General features: G+C 44.5%; 1 protein-coding gene across 1 annotated transcript; it reads right to left on the reverse strand.

Annotated features, from left to right (window-relative positions):
- Positions 1-620: 620 nt before the first annotated feature.
- Positions 621-18716, reverse strand: ACAA2 (acetyl-CoA acyltransferase 2). The gene is made up of 10 exons (XM_014894897.2): positions 18640-18716; positions 13898-14064; positions 12207-12335; positions 10377-10493; positions 8877-9024; positions 6457-6632; positions 5398-5527; positions 3118-3188; positions 2434-2588; positions 621-1252 (listed from the first exon to the last, which is right to left on the reverse strand). The coding sequence occupies exons 1-10, from the start codon at positions 18653-18655 to the stop codon at positions 1168-1170; spliced, it is 1194 nt and encodes a 397-aa protein (XP_014750383.1). The 5' UTR covers positions 18656-18716; the 3' UTR covers positions 621-1167.
- Positions 18717-19089: the final 373 nt, after the last annotated feature.

Raw genomic sequence — 19089 nt, forward strand, 5'->3', positions numbered from 1 at the left:
TCCTCTCATGCCAGCAGAGTGGCAAGAAGCTGTTGCAGATAAGGAATATTTGTCACTGGACAGAGGATGAGAAAGAGTAAAGACTGAAGTCTCTGCTCCTGTTCCAGTGCTAGGGAGAGGTGTGTGCTGTCTCTGACAGGGCTCTCTCCAGTGAGTACCTGATGCAGACAAGCTGCAAGCTGCTCACAATAGCCTGAAGGACTCCAGTGAGCACAAAGACTTCATTTCACCCCAGTTTCATGCTGGTTCTGTCAAATGATTCATAACTCGAACTCCACTGCCTCTGAGAGGCCAGGCAGCTTCCCTGGAGCTGCACCTCTCAAACTGGCCAAGAATAGCCCCACACCCACAGACCCAAGAAATATGGGTGATACTATCAGAGCAAGTTCAAGAATGAGGTGCTGAATGCATGCAGTTACCATGTGACAACAGGCCAGATGCAGCCATACCCGTTCTTGGAGGGCTGACAGATTTGCTGGAGTTCTCTAGAAACTACCTAATAAAGTTATTCCTCAACCAGGAAAAACGCTCTGTCCAAATCCCAACACTGATTTCCCAAAAGTAACAATTCTCACAGTGATTTACTTCTAAAATAAACTAACAAACAGAACACCAAGCCCTTTTTCTTTTTGTGTTATATTTATTATTCTTTTGGGAGGCACAATGAAAATTCCACCTTCTGCTCTTTTCCCTTGCAGAACAGCAGGGTACAGGTTAATAGCCATCAATCTACAATCAATATATATTTCAGAAAGTCTCTGATTACATTTTCACATTTCCTGATAATAAAAGAGGCACATGTGCCAGACAGTGTCATAGCTGTAATAAGTTTAAGCAATACTTGCTTAAAGAGCTGCACTGCTATTTTAAGGCAGGTTGGGTGAAAGTTTGACAGGCAATTTCCTCAGGAAATGAAAATAATTTTGCCTACAGAAACACATTGATTGAAAACAGGCTTTTAGAAAATAGTTCATCAGTGTGAAATTATATTGATGCTGCACTTCCTTTAGTTAGAAAGACATCAACGAATCTTTTTTTGTTCAGAATCCTGACTTCTCAGTTGTTCCTTTACCTTGCAGGAAAGGCACTCAGCGATGCTCTGCTGTCACAGGAGGCAGGTTCCTCAGGGAATCAGCAGTTCAGTGATCCTGCAGTGCCCAGGATCCATCAGGCTGTGTTCTCAATAAGCACAGCAATGCCTTGCCCACCGCCGATGCACGCCGACCCGACCGCGTACTTCCCACCACGGCGCCTGCTCAGAAACACCAACGGGGAAAATCGGTTACCTGCAGGAAACCACAGCAGCTCCTTGTCCTGATTTTATGAGAGGAAACCAGCCATCAAATGCGTGTTACTGAAGATGACGTTCTAGAACGTACGTGCTGTTATTTTTCTAGTAAAATATCATGACGTCTCAACTGACGTTGAAATATTTCTGAACAATGAGTTTAGACATCATCTGGTACCACCCTCTGCCACAGGCAGGAACTTCTTCCACTAGACCCCACCTGAACATTGCTAGAGCAGTTTTTAAACTACCTGAACACCACTGAGTTAGCTTTTAAATGCTAGGTTTCCTACAGCCACACTCCAAGAAACAGTTTTCGGCAAGGTGCAAATGATCTGAAGTTTCATGGCTGAGCACTAAGTGTTACAAGTACAAGCAAAGAGACACAGTAATCTCTACTCTGAGAAAAAAGGAAAATTCAGATTAAAATGTTGCTAAGCATATCAAGCAAGAGCCAGAATTTCTGAAACTGGAGTAAAGGAGAGAGAAGGTGACAACAAATTCTTTTAAAGAGCCCCCTTCCAGTAGCTAAAGGGGACTGGAGAGAGACTTTGCACAAGTGCCTGGAGTGACAGGGCAAGGAGGAATAGCTTCCACCGCCAGAGGTCAGGGTTAGATGGAATACCGGGAAGGAATTCCTGGCTATGAAGATGGTAGAGCCCTGCCACAGGGTGCCCAGAGCAGCTGTGGCTCTTCCATCCCTGGCAGAGTCCAAGGCCAGGTTGGACAGGGCTTGGAGCAATCTGGGATAGTGGAAGGTGTCCCTGCCCATGGCAGGGGGTGGAATGAGATGGTCTTTAGAGGTCCCTTTCAACCAAGACCATTCAAGGACTCTAAGACTCTATGAAATATGCCATGTTAAGAAGAGAACAGACTTTGCTCAAAGGCCATTTCAAAAAAAAGGCCCACAGACTCCTGTGGGCTTGGATCAGATCTAGGTAAACTGAAGAATGCTGTCATGACAACAGGACGGAATGTGAGGCAAGTGCAGGACCTGCACTGCAGCACAGAGGTGGCAAATTTGTACATTCCAGCAAGGAGAGTTTTTAAGCTGGCTGACTGGAAGAGTTTAGCCATATGGCATGTGTGCTCAAAATACCTGCAGGTGTAGCTGCACCCTGAACAGCTCCTGTCTGTGTGCCTACCTTAATTCATGCACCAGGTGAGCTGTGATCCGTGACCCTGAGGCTCCCAGAGGGTGGCCGATGGCAATGGCACCTCCGTTGACGTTGGTTTTCTCGGGGTCAAGGCCCAACACTTTTTCCACAGCCAGATACTGAGGTGCAAATGCCTCATTTACCTAAAGCACCAGAGAAAGGACAGAAATTTTACACCAGTTTTCAGCAGTATGTGTGCAAACAAGATTAAATGAGGTGAACTGGCCCTCCAGGTCTTTTTGAGAAGAATATTAAATGCCATATTTATAACAGCATGCCCAGCCAACACACATCTGTCAATCCAATCCAACCAAATTAAAATACTAAGCAAGTATGAGGTGTATTCTATAAAAAAAGGTACTGTATGTTCTGAGGCAGTGCTGCTCTGTCAGAAAAAGGCCCTGCTCACATGTATGACTAATTAAAAACATGATCAGTCCAGCCAGGGAGTAAAACACCATGTCACATGAGGATATTTTTGTTCCATGGAATGCGATCACACCATTTCCAGTTTCCACGTGCCTGGGATTTTTGTAGTGACTGTGCAGCAGAAACTGGATGGACAGAGGTCAGGCAAGCTCCTGACAGGCAAAAACACCTACATGGCATGAGTGGAATCTTTCTGCTAAAAAGATCAGGGGTAAAATCACTGCTCCTGTAAAAACATCTCACCTCTACCAAATCCATATCCTTCAGGGTCAGTCCTGCCTTCTTCAAAACCTCTGTAATTGCAGGTACAGGGCCTGTTTGGAAATTGTATGCAGTTAGTTAAATTTAGAAATTATTATTTAAAGTATTAGAAACTTGTTTTACATAGGATAAATTCATAAAACCTCATGAGAACCCCCCCCATGAGCCTCTGTGCAGCCAATGAATTCTGGATATGTCACTCACCTGCTTTATTACGTGGTAAGAGAACTCCTAAATCTAAAAACCACTTTGTCTCCTTGTCAACATACAGCCAGGGAAAGCTAAGAGTGTCACTACTGCTGCACACAGAGCTTTCAAGTCAAGAGAAGTGACAGTCCCCAGGCAAATAAAACAACTTCACAATGGTTGTGAGGTATTCTCCTTCCCAGTACTCTTGGTTCCATTTATTCTTTTCTCACAACCTGAAGCCTCCAGGTAAACAATAAAGGAAAAATACAGGCTGCTCTAGAGTTTGCTGGTCATGTGTTTAGTTATGGGTATTGATGTTTTGGTATTAATATAACTGAAAATCTTCTAGCAAAAAGCTAAACATTTAATTAGTTTATTCCAAACAATTAAATGTTACCCCAGACCCAGGTCTTGGACAACTGAAGAAAGTAAGATTTTGGTTTTCAGACTATTAAGAGTTTTGCAACAATACTGTTCTCTGGAAGAAATCTGACTTATATAACCTAATATTATCTGCTAAGGGAAATTAATCCCAAACACAGCTACCTAAGGAAACACACTCAAAGAGAATTTGGAAGGGTTAATCACGTACGTGCTTGTAGGAGAAACATGAGATGCTAGGTAGTGGCTGATCATTCAACCCTAAAACACCAACAACCCTAAATGCTATCACACCACCAAAAAACGGTGTTGAGATCACACAGCTCAAAGAATAAAAACATAAAAATAAGTAAATTACCAAAGAGACAGAAAAATGAAAAGAAGAAAGGGCCCAGTTCAGAGCTCAGTGGAGTTTCAGGGAGCCCCAGGCAGCTTAACACTAGAGTCTAAGTGCATCTCATTAGGGAAGGATTTTAGTATGCCTGTTACGCATGAGAGTAATGGGAGGGGTCTCATGTGGACAATACAAAGACCCCTAATGACAGCCAAGTAAACTTTTCCCCCCTCTCTTTTTTTAAAATAATGAATTCTCTCACTGAACACTCTGAGACAGGACTTGCTATCAGTGTGTGAAAGGACAGTGGCTCAGACTGAGCTCCTGTTTGTCAGATCCGCTGCTGTCATGTCGATGAATCTCATCTGGTCTCTTTGAGCTGCTGGGGACAAGCTGTGGTGTGAAGGAGCTGGGATACTAAGTGATCCTCCATATGATTTATGAAGTTTTTAAACAAGCTAGAAGAGTTGTCTGACCTAGAGAGAATGGGCTGGTTTAGGAAGCACAATGCCAGCACTAAAATCCAGCGAAAAAACCCCTCCCTCCACGTTTGCTTTGAAGGCTGTGTCAGTCAGACAGTCTGACCAGGAAAACAAATCTGACAATGCCTCATTTGCATTTCTACTGACACACAGAACCAGCCAACAACAGCTCCTCTGAACAGAACGACAAGAGAGGAAAAGCAATGCTGGGATACAATGCTGTCTGCAAACTAAAGCAAAGGGAAAAATCCTGTGGTGTCTGGATTGGCTTTGAGGGATTGTTTGCACTAAGAGATACTTGATGAGGAAATATGGGACTAAAGCAACCAAGAAAGGGTTTGGTTTGCCAAGTAATACCTGAACAGATGGTAATATCCTGGGATCCAAGATTAAATATCCTGGGATCCGAGCAGCTTGAGCCTCTGAGTAACTGCTGAAAGGTGTTCACATAGCCACAACTCCATCAGCAAAAGGTGAGGCAGGCAACCCTTAGTTACACGTTTTATCATGGGATTTAGAGCTTACAGGAAACTAAAGTGAATTTTAGGAGAAAATTATAAAAAAAAAAAAAATTGAGTGTTTGTTTTCTTGACTAAAAGAGACAGTAAAAAAGGGGAAGACAGGAGAGCCTGGGGGACTGTGCTCGTGCTATTACTGTGGGTCAGACACTTCCAGCCAAACCAAGGAGCAAATCTGTCCCTGTGCACAACAGGGATGGAATGACACAGTGAGATGGACAGCAGGACACACAAACAGCTCCAGAGCCACCAGTCTGAGCACAGTGGAGCATCCTTTCCTTTCCTTTTAGAATGCCCATGGCAAGAACATTTTTATGCTGCTTTATGCTATAAAATGATGTACTTTACTGTAACTTACCAATGCCCATGATGGAAGGGTCACAGCCAGCTGAGTGATAAGCTACTACTCTTGCCAGAGGAGTAAGACTGTGCTTTTTAAGGGCTGATTCACTGGCAAGGATGACTGCACCAGCTCCATCACACACACCCTTGCAGTAAGAGAGAAGCATTCTTAGTGAGAAAATACAAAGACACAAAAAAACCCTCACACTCTTTAAACTAAACCCACAAAAGGGGCTTGAGTCTAAGGTACTATAATTAATATTTAACAATGTTTATTCAGAACAGCAAAAAACAATCTTTCACTATTCTGAGGATAGAAAGTTAAATATGGATACATGTTTAATGAATTCCAATGTGTTAGAAGAGGAAAAAAAAGTCTTCCCTGCATTGGAAATATGATTCTGCTGACTTGCAAGAACACTATTCATAATGGATAATGTATGTGCTATTAATTATAAAAGATACTTTGCAGACACCCACACTTACTGTGGCTATGATCTATTTTAGTCATGAATTCAGACTGTATGATCACAACACTCCATCTGGCCCAAAGAACTTTAATCAATTAATTAAGGTAATGACTGTGAGAGGAACAGTCTATAATGACATGCTGCTAAGCACTGAGTATATTCTGGGTAAGAGCAAAATGTGGTTTGGGGGAGGGAGGACAGTAGCTGTGGTACAAAGATGAGCAGCAGCATTTTGCCCACTAACAAAATGTAGGTTTAAAGCAAAAAAGTTCAGTAACCACTGCTCCCCAAAGAAAGGAGAGTGGCTACACATCCACTGCAGCCACCAACTGCACAACTCAAGGCTGATGAAAAAATGCCAATGCCTCACTGCAGGATCAGTGGCAATCCACAGAATTAAATTTTAAGATTTAGGAGCTGGCTGCAGGATCCCCTGGCACCTTGGGGCTGGAAGAGTCAGCTGGGGCATTTAGCTGCAGAATTAGAAGTCATTTTCGTCAGGAGACACCACTGAGAGCCAACTCGGTGAGAGACAAAAACAGTGGCAATAAATCTGGAGAACCACAGGGGGACACGTGCCCAACCCAAGGGTCTGATGTACTCACTGAAGCATTCCCAGCCGTGACTGTTCCATCCTTTTTAAAGACACATGGCAGTTTTGTCAGCTGTTCCATAGTGGTCTGGGGTTTGGGGTGCTCGTCCTTTTGCATGCTTTCTTTACCCTTTTTTGTCTTCACTTCAATTGGTGCCATCTCAGCATTAAAGTAGCCAGCATCGTTAGCTGCAAACACAAAAAGGAAAATAAAAGGACTTGATAAAAACATCAAGATGATTGTACAGCATGACCAACAATCATATTTTCATGTGCACACAGCTTCTGCTCTACTCGAACCAAAGTTCAGAGACAGCAATACTTATGCTTTATTTTGCTTATATATTGTTGCGGGTTTTTGTGATTTTTGTTATTTTAAGAAACTGGGCAAAAACTATACAAGTACACTCAAACTTCTCCAAAGGAAGTCTCAAATATTGAAACTTTATTTCAGGTTTAAACAGCTGAACTCTTTTTTGTTTGGTTTTCTTGTGTAAACCGCTAGGTTTATTTTTAGTACATATTTTCCTTTACTGCTGCTTTATTTTACAGCTCTCTAATTTCTCAGATGGCCGAGATGTAAATCTCACTCTGAGAGGAACGTGCAAAAAACCTCTTGAGCCACACCGTTTCTGTTGATAAGATACTGTGTATCAATCAAAATCCTGTTTAAGGTGCTCCTCCAAAGGTTCTCACTATCAAGCCAGGATCTCAATGGGATTCAGCTGCCTAAACAACCTACTGCAATTCAAGATGCCCAAAAAAGCAACTGGTCATATCACCCAATATAACATGAGACAGATATTGATAACTAAGACACTGAAATTGTCAGATCTGATGTTGTTTAGCTACCTCTGGGCTTCTCAATATATTCCTCAAAACCTTTTTCTTTCCTGATTACACACAGGACTCTCTCTTTACTCTGGGATAAGACGATCTGGTCCTATAGGCAGAAATAAAAACAGCAAGGTAAAATCCTAAAAAACAAGAAGCACAGTTTCTAGCAAAGGCTCTAGGAATGGCAGGAGTTAGGTAACAAGAAGAACAAGCAGGAAAGGTAATAAACAATGAAGAAAAGTTTCAAAAAGCTCTTCCACATCCATTTGAAAAAAATAGAAAAATCTTCCTTCAGGAGTGCAGCTGTTAAAATGTACTATCATTAGAATGTAAAACCATGCTTAGATCTTTCCTTCTTATGTTCACCTTAGCCCTGCAACGCATATTAAGTGCCAGGATGGCCACTGCACATTCTATTGGTTGTGGGCCTAAACTTCACAGTGACTGAATCACAGAACTTGAGATGGTTTGGGTTGGAAGGGACCTACAATCTCATCCAGTTCCACCCTCTGCCATGGCAGGGACACCTTCCACTGTCCCAGGCTGCTCCAAGCCCTGTCCAGCCTGGCCTTGGACACTGCCAGGGATCCAGGGGCAGCCACAGCTGCTCTGGGCACCCTGTGCCAGGGCCTGCCCACCCTCCCAGCCAGCAATTCCTTCCCAAGATCCCATCCAGCCCTGCCCTCTGGCACTGGAAGCCATTGCCTGTGTGCTGTCCCTGCCTGCCTTGTCCCCAGTCCCTCTGCAGCTCTCCTGGAGCCCCTTCAGGCCCTGGCAGGGGCTCTGAGCTCTCCCTGGAGCCTTCTCTTGTGCAGCTGAGCAGCCCCAGCTGTGCCAGGCTGGCTCCAGAGCAGAGGGGCTCCAGCCCTGCAGCATCTCCGTGGCCTCCTCTGGGCTGGCTCCAGCAGCTGCACGTCCTTGTGCTGTTGGAGGCCCCAGAGCTCAGTGCCTCTGAATTACGGTTTTGGGCACATAAACCACCCAGAGAACAGTTTAAAACACAGCTCCTAGACAAATATAGCCTCTTCAGATTCCATGTGCTCTCACTGTTCAAGCATTCAAGAACAACATTTAATTTGCAAAAGAAAACAGGAGGATTTAGATGAATTACAGCACATGCTGGCACACAAGAAGGATGTGGGTCACTGTGGAAGACTGCAGAGGAAAGAAAAGAGTGCAGTCACGCATGCCAGGGACAATACTGCATCCCACCAGAGGGACACCAACAAACGAAATTCACCAACATGAATCCTGCTCAGGCAGGAGCTGACCCGTGACTGGCCAATGGTGTTTGCTACCTCAACAGCTATGAAATGTCCCTGAGGAAAGCAAAGGAAGGCAGTAGTGGAAAGGGGCTCGAACCAAATCTTCTGAGGGGTGCAACACCTGACTCATTATACTTTCAAAGCCATCTCCCCTCAGAGTGCGTTATTTGTACCAAGGGGCCAACAAAATCACGAACTACAGTATGCAAACAGAAAGACAAATCACACCAAGAGCCAGGAAGAAACCTGAGAACACTTTGAATCAATGCTAAAAGCTGACCAGACTTGAAACAAGTGTCGCATAAACACTTCCACTCTCCGATTTACTCACCAGCTTTGCACCTCTGCTGCGTTTTGAGCGCGTACCGGTCACAGTCCTCTCGGGAGATGCTGTATTTTGCAGCCAGGTTTTCAGCTGTCACTGCCATGGGTATTTTAACATGTGTATCTGTCAGGGCTTCCCACAACGTGTCTTCCAGCTGCGTGGAACATCAGAAGAAAATTAGGAAGCACAGAAATACTCTGTTTATTACTGACAGTTTCTAACTGTTCAGCAGTCTCTTGGAAACTAGTGGCTCCTTGTAAAATTAATTCAGGTCACCTACAGATAATTTATTGATTTATTAGAATAAACACACTTGAAAAACTGTGTGCAAGTTCTTGTGTGCAACTTTAGTTAATCTCCACTGTGCTCTGGTGCAATTCTTTCCACTCACACGTGGCCCCAGGAGACTTGGGGAAAGCTTTAAAATAAGATTTTTAGTATTTCAGCATATTTCACTTCTGTTTGAATTATTTATTAGGGCCCTGTATGCACACACACCTGTCTGGTTTCCAAGAAGTTAATGCAAGGCACTGTGAGAAGGCACAGCAGCATACTGATTCTTTAGCTTTTTCTTTACTGTCAGGTAAAATGCCCTTAGTAAAGTCAAAGGTTTCTGTGGGTATAATATCTCAGGGGAGAAAATACCCAAGTCTACCTTCACTCAACCTGATAAAGGCAAGCCCAGTCAGTTCAGATGGGTTTTGCTATCTCTGTCTGCAGCATAATTCTGCAAGATAAATCATTTATTCACCTCTCACTGTGTAATTCAGTCACCTTTATGGTAAGAAGCCAGCTGCACCTACTTGGTGTATCAGCAACTTTGTGAAGGTGCTGTCTGTGGGACCAGTGCCACACAAGAACAGAACCAAGCACACATCATATTGACCATATTCACAATGGAAATTCAGTGTGGGAAAAAACCCCAAAGGACTGGAATATCCTAATTTTGCATTTTGACGTCAGTTATGACCTACTGAGTAAATGGTGGCATGTTATTAATTAATCCTGCTGCACATTTCCCACAGCATTCATTCAGGAATTATCTTCAGAAGAAAATGTAAAGATAACTTATTTGTCAATGGATTTAGCTTCAAGGTTCCACCTGGAAATTGAGAGATGCTCACAGCTTGGAGGCATACATGTTCTTTACCAGTCTAGCTACCTACTGACAGCATTTCTAGCCTTGCCTAAACCGTGTGCCTCTACTTCACAGACATTTTGTACATTACACTTGCACAGGATGCACCAAGCGACCGAAATTTTGTGTAAAAGTTTATTGGTATGTTTAACACGGAACAGGAACTCAAAAATGGTTTTGAAAACGCTGGAAAACTGGCATGCTTCACGAAGTGGCCCGAACCTTCTGTTTTGATACTGTCTGAATACTTGATAAATGCTGTAAACTACAAAGTCTGGATCTAACCTCCAGTAATTTCATTTGCAAGGATTTAGCGCCTACAATACTGATACTGAGCAATGCTTTGCTCAGAGAACAAAAACCAGTACCTTGAGCTCTGCTCCTAATCTGGTTCCGAACCGAACCTTTCGAACCGCGTACGGAGCCTGGCTCATGCTTTCAGCTCCGCCACACAGAACAACTTCTGACTCGTTCAGGCAGATTTCCTGTTAACACAGTAAAACAAAACACATCCAGGATTCAGCCTGCTGTTTGAGTAAGAAGATAGCTGTTTAAAAAGAAGAGGCTGTCACCTACAAAGCAACGAACTTAGAATGAATCCAAACTTGGTCACATGTGTGTATATTGATGAAGGGTTTACCCTTCTGTTAAGGTTGGAGTCTGCCTCCTTCATGCCAGGTCCCTTTTTCTTCCTTTCAGCAAAGAATGATTGTATCCATGAGGGAAGAAGAGAATTTGGGTGTGCACACGTGACAGAGCAGAGGAACAAAGACATTAGGCATCGGCATGCTTGTATGGTTTGGTTCACAAATGGTTGTGCTGGTGGTTTTGAGCTCCCACTCTTCTCAAAAAGAACATAAATTACACTTCAAAGCCTGAAGTAAGACCTGACGATTTGAAAAAAATGGGACATAATTTTAAAAGACAATAGCTAGGTACTTGCCAAAATAAGTACCCAAAATACTCTAATTCATCAACAGCAAAGCATAAACCTAAAAGCCCCAATTTTTATATGCACCATCAGAGCATTCAAAAATAGTGCTTCCTTAAAATGCTTCACTGAGCTGGACTTTGAGATTATTTATGAACTAGAATGGAAGAAAATTACATTACCACAGAGAAGCCGTGGCTGCCCCATCTCTGGAAGTGCCCAAGGCCAGGCTGGACAGGGCTTGGGGCAACCTGGGGTAGTGGAAGGTGTCCCTGCCCGTGGTAGGGGGTGGAAGTGGGTAACCTTTGATGTGCCTTCCAACCTAAACAGTTCCATGATTCTGTGATCTTGATATACATTTGAGATTTTTAGTTAATAACTCATGTGTAGCAGTAAGTGCAGAGATGCATCCTATAGTTACTAAAAACTTTGTGAGCATTTAAACAGCACTGGCTGCATTGATGAAATACCATCTTTGAAAGGGACCTCACCACCATACTTTCAATAAAAGTGGTCACATTTTGCAGCAGACTTTTTCAGTGTGGACAAACGTGTGTTTGGCCTTTGCAAAAAGCGCTAGGAAAAGCAGTCAGGTGGATAATATTGTAAACACATAATCTTAACTCTACATTTTTTCTTCTAGAGGATCAGACCTAAAATAATTCTTTAGCCAAGGAAAACCAAAAAAATCCCACAAAACCAACAATCTGCTTGTTCAAGTATTCATACAAGCAGTGTATGAGCAAATAAAATAAAAATCCCTGTGCTCTGACTCAATGGTTTTGGCCAACTCCTCAAAGAGAAGTTGATTCTCTTCTATTTTAAAAGAAGTGACACTATAAACTACTTAACTCATGAGAGGTTTGGATCTTTGAACAAAAGCATACTTAAAAAGCACAGGTTGCTGCTTACAGAGCTAGCCAGGTGAGAACATAAATAATGATCAAGAGATGAAAGACTCCTGGAGTCCAGTAATTCCAGTCCATACCAACAGGACTGTGGGATGCAACTATTGCACAGCTGAGCTCCATTTCACCAATTAACACTTGCTGAATTCCTCATATTAAACTAAAAATCACTACAATATTGGATTTTAAAAAACAACCACACACCGTAGCATTGTGGCGGCTGAACTCCTGCAAAAATCTATGCAGGACAACACAAACCTCTACCAAAAATCCATGTCAAGACTCATCCCAAACACAAAGGACATGCTTCCACACGTTAACAGCCTGACAAAAGTTACAACAGAAGCAGAGCTTTGTACCTGACAGCCATTGGCAATGGACTGGAAGCCAGAGCCACAGAGCCTGTTGACAGTGAGGGCTGGGACAGAGATGGGAACTCCCACACGCAAACCAACATGTCTTGCAATGTAGATGGCATCCGAGGAGCTCTGCAGGCACAACAGGAAAGAGGTTTGGTCACACTCTCATTGATTTGGAAAGCAAAAGTAGTCTTGATGGAGAGTCAGAATGGTGGAATTGCATCCCTGACAGAGGACAGTGTATGCTCAGCAGAAATCCCACCTCTCACCAGAAGCACTTTCATTCACTTCAAGAAGACACCATCCTACGGGATCTGAAAGTGTCACTGTCTTAATATGCATTTTAAAGGAAGTGTGTGTTAAGTCAGCAACTTTATGTTTCCTCTCATTTTCAAAACAGCACCCTCACAGCAGGCTGACACAAGGGCAGATCCAGCCTGGAGAGCTGCAATTATTTTAAGGTAAATTAATATTGCTCAGACTAACAGGGGAAAGCCTCCCAAAACCAGACAGAACATCTGTGCTCTTGGGGAATATGCCCCAACGAAGTTCTGTGCACAGTGCTACAATACTAATGCAAGTTCAGAAAAAAAATTAGAATTAATCAAACCCCTTCTGCTGAAGAAGGAGAGTTTGAAATACTCATATATTCATTGTTAATTAAACTTAATCAAACAATATCAATAAACCAGAATTTAAAAAAACATACAAAGGAAAATACATGTACTTTCAAAATTAAAAGAAACTTTATCAGAAGATTGCTATTTTTTATGTGAAAGCACTAGAGGAGATCTGACTGCAGCAATTCTTCCTAGGCCACAAACAGCTCTTGCAAAATTGAAAAGCTTAATAGAAGAAGCTGAAATGATAGCTGTAGGAGACAGAATAATTTAAAGCTACACTTTTGGCTGAAAATCCGAAGGAGGAATACTGCCTGTTTCTTTGCTTATTGTTCAAGCTCTCAGTTACTTGCTTCTTCTGCATCCTTGAAACATGCAGTGCAAAATACAAGTCCCCACCCTTAATAGTAACGGTGAAATCAGAATACAAAGCAAAAAAAACTTCAAAAAATCTAGGTATGTTCTTTGCTGTCTTGCCTAAAACAAAGATCCTCATTTGTATGTGTAGGTAACTGCAGTTTTGCAAACGCATACAACAGCATCCTCCACACAAGCTCTTTGGAAAAGACACGATTTTCCAAATGTCTCTGCCAATCAAGGCATGTATCCTTCCAGTTCAAAGGAAACTCACATTCACTCAAAAAAAAATTCTATAGAAAACACAAGAGAAATGGACTCAAATCACAAGCTTAACACAGAAAGGGCTTTATGCAACTCAGTGAAAAACCACTGATCACTGAGTCCCACAGCTCGAGCCATCAAAACAGGGAAAATGTACCTGGGATTAGCAACTACCCTGTTAATTGATACATACCTTTAGGAGGTCAGCTCGCCCTCGTTTAAGCTGCCTCTGGCACTAAAAAAAGCAAGCTAAGCCTTGTTCCCAACAGTACCACAAATCACACAGGACACATCCCCCAAACACAAGCAGGAAACACTAGACTGCCAGCTGCTACTGACCCCTTTCCCTTCCACGCCTTCAGCTGCCAGCCAGAGGCAGCTATCTATAGGGCCACCACACCGAGGGTGCCTGGAATAGCCCCCGAGCAGCAGGTTTCCCAGGCTACCCACCTGCATGACGTTGCCCACGACGACGCTGTCGATGATCTCGGCGGGCACCTTGCCCGCGGCCAGCGCGGCTCGAGCGGCATGCTCCGTCAGGTCGGTGGCTGAGAAATCCTTCAGCAGCCCCCCGTAGGTGCCAAAGGGAGTGCGCTTGGCTGCCACGATGAACACACCTGGAAAGGGGCAGAAAAGACCCACAGGTGAACACACCTGCAGCAGGGGCAGAAACGACCCACAGGTGAACACACCTGCACTGTTGGATCCCAGGAACCTGGGAGTTTGGATCTTTCTGTGCTTCCTGGCACTGACCCCCAGGAGAACACTGCTTTGGACCCGGGGCCTTGGAGAAGGTTTCCAAATTTGAGTGATGGAGTTAAAATCACTGGTGTGTAATTAGAATAGAAGTGTGTGATTGCACATGGTGAAAAGTTTTGAATTTGGGGTTTTAGAATATAATAATAGGTATGGGACAAGATGGAGGATTGTGAGTGTTGTCTCTTTCTGTCTTCTTCCTTCACGATTTCAGGTTGCACAGTCAGTGCTGCACTGCGGGGCACAGGAGTTTGGTTATTGGGTCAAAAGTATAAATAATAGAGGTGTTAGTTCTCTATTGGACTGTTTAGCTTTCAAAGACCTTGTAACCAGCTCGGTTCAGCTCCATTTTGCTCACTTTTAGCTGGTGGCTAGAAGTGTTGCAGAACTCTCTGTACTTTAAATAAGATTTAATAAACAACTAAATCCGAACATGAAAAAATCCATCTCCTTCGTTTTTTAATCCTGACTCTGAGTGAAGGCAGAAGAAAATGAAGACAAACCACTAACTAAGTGGTGCAGTTAACCCTTTAACACTGCAACAGGGGCAGAAACTATCCACAGGCACAGCACCTCACACACAGGAGAAGCCAGCCTCCGGTGGGTAACAACCTAAATTCACATTTTTAAGTACAGGCCACATGAACACAGGAAGCTCAAGATAAATAACGTGCTTTAGACAGGGAAGGCATTGAGAATTAATGGTCAGAAAAAAAAGCTGGGCGGATTCTGGAAATACCCCCCCCCTTTCCACAGTGAGGTTTGACAACAAAGTAAGGTTGGATACAAATGTGGAATTGGAGTAGGCTGCCACATACATCAATCATTAGTGGCAGTGCACTAAAAGCATGCCAGTAACATCTGTAGTAGACACATGTGAAAAAATCAAATGAGGAACTGTGCTTTTAGTAGAGGCCACTCCCTCATCCTAGAAAAATCAGCAGATCTTTGGTTTACATGGACTCTCCACAAAAAAAAAAGAAAAAAAAAGAAAAACCAAACCAGAGAATAAAGCACAAAACCAGCCCCCTGCTTTTTACATGCATTTCAACTTTGAGTACTTCAGCTTAAGAGGAAAAACATTCACTAATCAAAAAATTCATGCTCCCGCCAGAAACATATATGCCACCTAAACTGCTTTAGCATGAATCTTCTGGTTCCTGAGAAGAAAATCAAGTTTTTACTAGGCAGGAGACCATGTGCAAGCACATGTGTACAAATGCACGGGCCAGGAGCAGTTGATACAAACTCCAGCTCGGGAGAAGCCATCTCTGAACCAAAGCAAACATCTCCTGGCTGCCTCTCACACTGGCTCTCTGCTCCCACGTGCAGAAAAACAAGTGGGAGGCAGGCTGTGAACTTTGCCCCAGTTGAACCACGTAGCTCACACCCCCTGTTTCCACAGCTCCCACTAAACACCCAGCTATTTAAGGCAACGCTGCAGGGACGTATGCAGATGCAAGAACACAGACAAATGAAAATGCCCACTCATTAAGCCGCTCATGAGCACTGATTTCAGGTCATCTGATCCGTATTGCTTGGCTTCTTTGTCAGAGAGAGAGTGCTCCTCCGTCTGGCATGTACTTGCACCCCAGGCTGCATGACTGCTAGATAAGGACATTCCAAAGTGGTGAAGGTCAAGGTTCCTCACTGACAAGGACCTGAACACAGTGTAGAGATTTAAAACATGCAGGAGGATGCTCAGACTCGTATCACAGAATGGTTTGTGTTGGAAGGGATTTCAAGGATCACCCAGTGCCACCCCCTGCCATGGCAGGGACACCTCCCACTGTCCCAGGCTGCTCCAAGCCCTGTCCTACCTGGTCTTGGACACTCCCAGGGATCCAGGGACAGCCACAGCTTCTCTGGGAAACCTGTGGCTCACCTCATGGCAAAGAATTTCTTCCTAATACCCAATCTAAATCTTCCCTCCTTGGCATATCTTTCCTGGAGCAAAATGGGCCTTGACACTCCCATTCTTCACCCCTCCTCCTTGTCCACTGATTCCCTGCCTCCTCCAAATTGTGCCAAGCCTAAATGATTACAAAGCTTTGCTGCAGACCAGCCTGGGGACCTGACCAAGCTCAAAGAACTCTTTCTCCTGTCTTTTGGCCAGGTTGTCAGTCACCCACATTGTTTGTTCAGTCACAGGCACCGTGGTGTTGCCTCACGAACAGTCCAGGGCCGAGGATGAAACTTTGCCCTCAAACATTCCTTTCACATCAACACCACCTCTCTCTCTTTCACGGAGGCTGCTCACTGCTGCCCACCTCCCAACAGCACCGTGGGGCCAATAAACCAGGGCAGGTCACACAACAGAGGCAGCTGAACACTAAGCCAGACTCAGCAGAAAACGAGGGCCTCATTTCCACTTGAGTTCTCTGCCCGAGTTCACTTTATGGCTGCTCAATAAAATAATAACTCAAGACTCACAGAGAAGGCTGGATGAACCACTAAGAGAAGATGAAGCAGAAGCAGCACAGTCTGTGTTATGTTGATTTAACCTGGACACAGACACTCCCTTAGGGTACATAACTCCAGAGCTTGCCAAATTTTCCTTGGCTGGAGAGGCACCTACAAACGCTACCCCATCCACAGAATTTCAGGAGAGGCAACAAGAGGTGGCAAAAGTCCTGAGTGAAAAAGGACTCTTTGTCAACTCTTCCTAAATTTCCACTAATTAGTTCTGTCCTACATTATCACAGAAAGATTCCAGAGTCTCTGCAATCTTCCAAGGTGATAAACATTGGATGAGAGCAGAATAATACCAAATGCATCGAGATCTGAAAACTTTTGGGGCAAGAAAGCCAAGATCACTCAGAATCCTTACAAAACATTATCTTTGAGACATCTTCTAAACTGGTTTTGTTAACCATTTGCTGCCAAACAGAGAACTGAAACTCTGTTTAATCCTCCAACATATCTCAAATGCACTTGATATAAAAATAATTCTTCATCGGGTCCTGTATTTTGAAAGCCTAGAAAACAGTCAATAACTTTAAAAAGGAAGTTAAGAAGCAAGAACAGTATATGAAAGTGTTGTGGATTGAGATGAGAGAAAATCCTGCAGTGGGCACAGAAAACTAAAATCAAATAATTACGGGCAAGGTGCCCTCTGTCTCATCCAGCTCAGCAAAACCATCAGAATTAATACAATGCTGACTACACAGGTTTTAGCACTGCAATCTCACACCATGACTGACACGTATGTTATTATTTAGGTACAGTCTGTCAAGTAGCAAAGAGCTGTCAAGTAGATAAAAAGCCCTATTGCAATAAATTTCAATTTTGTTTTCATAAAAGAGCTGGCCTTAAAAGGTGTATTTACCTTATTTTTTTAAGAGTCACAGAATTTAAACAATGTAGAGCATAAATTGGCTCTTTGCACCAAACACTTTCAGGAGGTGTAGCAACTTAAGGAGTTTATCCTGCACTATCAGTGCTGACACAGGCAGGGCCTGGCTGTGACAAACTGCCAGTCACTGTCACTTCAGGTGTCACTTACAGTCACTGCATGTAAACAGAGAATCACAGAATCATCTGGGCTGTAAAAGACCTCCAAGACCATGGAGTCCAACCATTCCTGAGCACTGCCCAGGCCACCACTGACCCCTGTCCCCAAGTGCCACATCCATACGGCTTTTAAACCCCTCCAGGGATGGGGATTCCACCACCGACCTGGGCAGCTGTGCCAGTGCTGGACAACCCTTTCCACGGAGAAATTTTTCCTGACACACAACTCAAATTCCAAGTTCCATGACAGACACACACCCCTTGCTACCCGTTCGTTTGCAGCGAGGCAAACACTGAATTACTGCATAAAGCAATGCTGGAAACAGAGGCTGTGACTGACATTCTCCGACCCCCTCCCACCCTGTGCTCCCCATTTCCACTCTCCGAACCTCATTTCCACACGCTGTGCTCCCCATTCCCACCCTCTGCACCCCATTCCCACGTCCTGACCACATTCTCCCTCTCTGCACCCCATTCTCACACCCTGACCACATTCCCACTCTCTGAACCCCATTTTCACCTTCAGACCGCATTCCCACCCTCTGCACCCCATTCCCACACCCTGACCACATTCGCACTCTCTACACCTCATTCCACTCCTTGACCCCACTCCCACCCTCTGAGCCCCCTCCCCACTCTATGACAATCATTCCCTCCCTCTGACCCCACGCAGCCATGAGTTTTTTTGGAAGTTCCTCATCACTGCCAGCCGCCTGGCCGTGCAGGCACGGCCGGGACCGCGGGGAGAGAAATCCCCCGGGAGGGGATCGCCCCTTGGGGGCTCTCCTTTGTAATTCCTGAGGGCCCCGAGAGCTGCCCCGCCTCAGAGGCCCCTCCAGCGCCCACGCCGTGACCGCCCGCCCTCAGGGTGCCCCCGGAGCCCCTCAGGGAGCCGGGGATCCGCGGCGGGACGGGATCCTCACCCCTCAGCAGCGCCATGGCCCCGGCCGAGTGCCGCGCCCGCCCGCCCGCCCGCACATTCGCCACGCTGGGGGCGGAGGGGAGCAGTTCACTTAAAGTTAATTTCTACCTGTAGTTTTAATTTTTAGTTTATTTTAAATTTGGAGGGTTTTTTTTTTTTTTGTTTGTTTGTTTGTTTTTAAATTTTGCTTCTGCTTGGTTCGATTTTTTTTTTTTTCAGTGCGGTTTTGGCGAATCGGCGGCAGGGGAAGCCGGGCTGGGAGGTGATCGCTGAGGGGAGAGGCTCCCCCGCCCGCCCGCCTCACAGGTAATTACAGCGTTACAGCTAATTCCAGACAATAATGGAATCATTTCCATTGGAAAGGACTCCCGAGAGCATCCAGTCCAAGCTGTCACCCGATCCCCAGCGTCTCACCCAGCCCAGAACACACAGTGTCACGTCCAGAGCCTCC

Source organism: Sturnus vulgaris, chromosome Z (assembly GCF_052056855.1).
Source record: "Sturnus vulgaris isolate bStuVul1 chromosome Z, bStuVul1.hap1, whole genome shotgun sequence".
Classification (NCBI taxonomy): Eukaryota; Metazoa; Chordata; class Aves; order Passeriformes; family Sturnidae; genus Sturnus; species Sturnus vulgaris.

Bases quoted from the DNA above. Each gene is read 5' to 3' on its own strand.
- ACAA2 (XM_014894897.2), bottom strand. The intron at 10,494-12,206 runs GTACAAAGCTCT...CTGTGTTAACAG, and splicing joins CCATTGCCAATGGCTGTCAG to GAAATCTGCCTGAACGAGTC. The intron at 2,589-3,117 runs GTGAGATGTTTT...CTGGTGCTTTAG, and splicing joins AGGATATGGATTTGGTAGAG to GTAAATGAGGCATTTGCACC.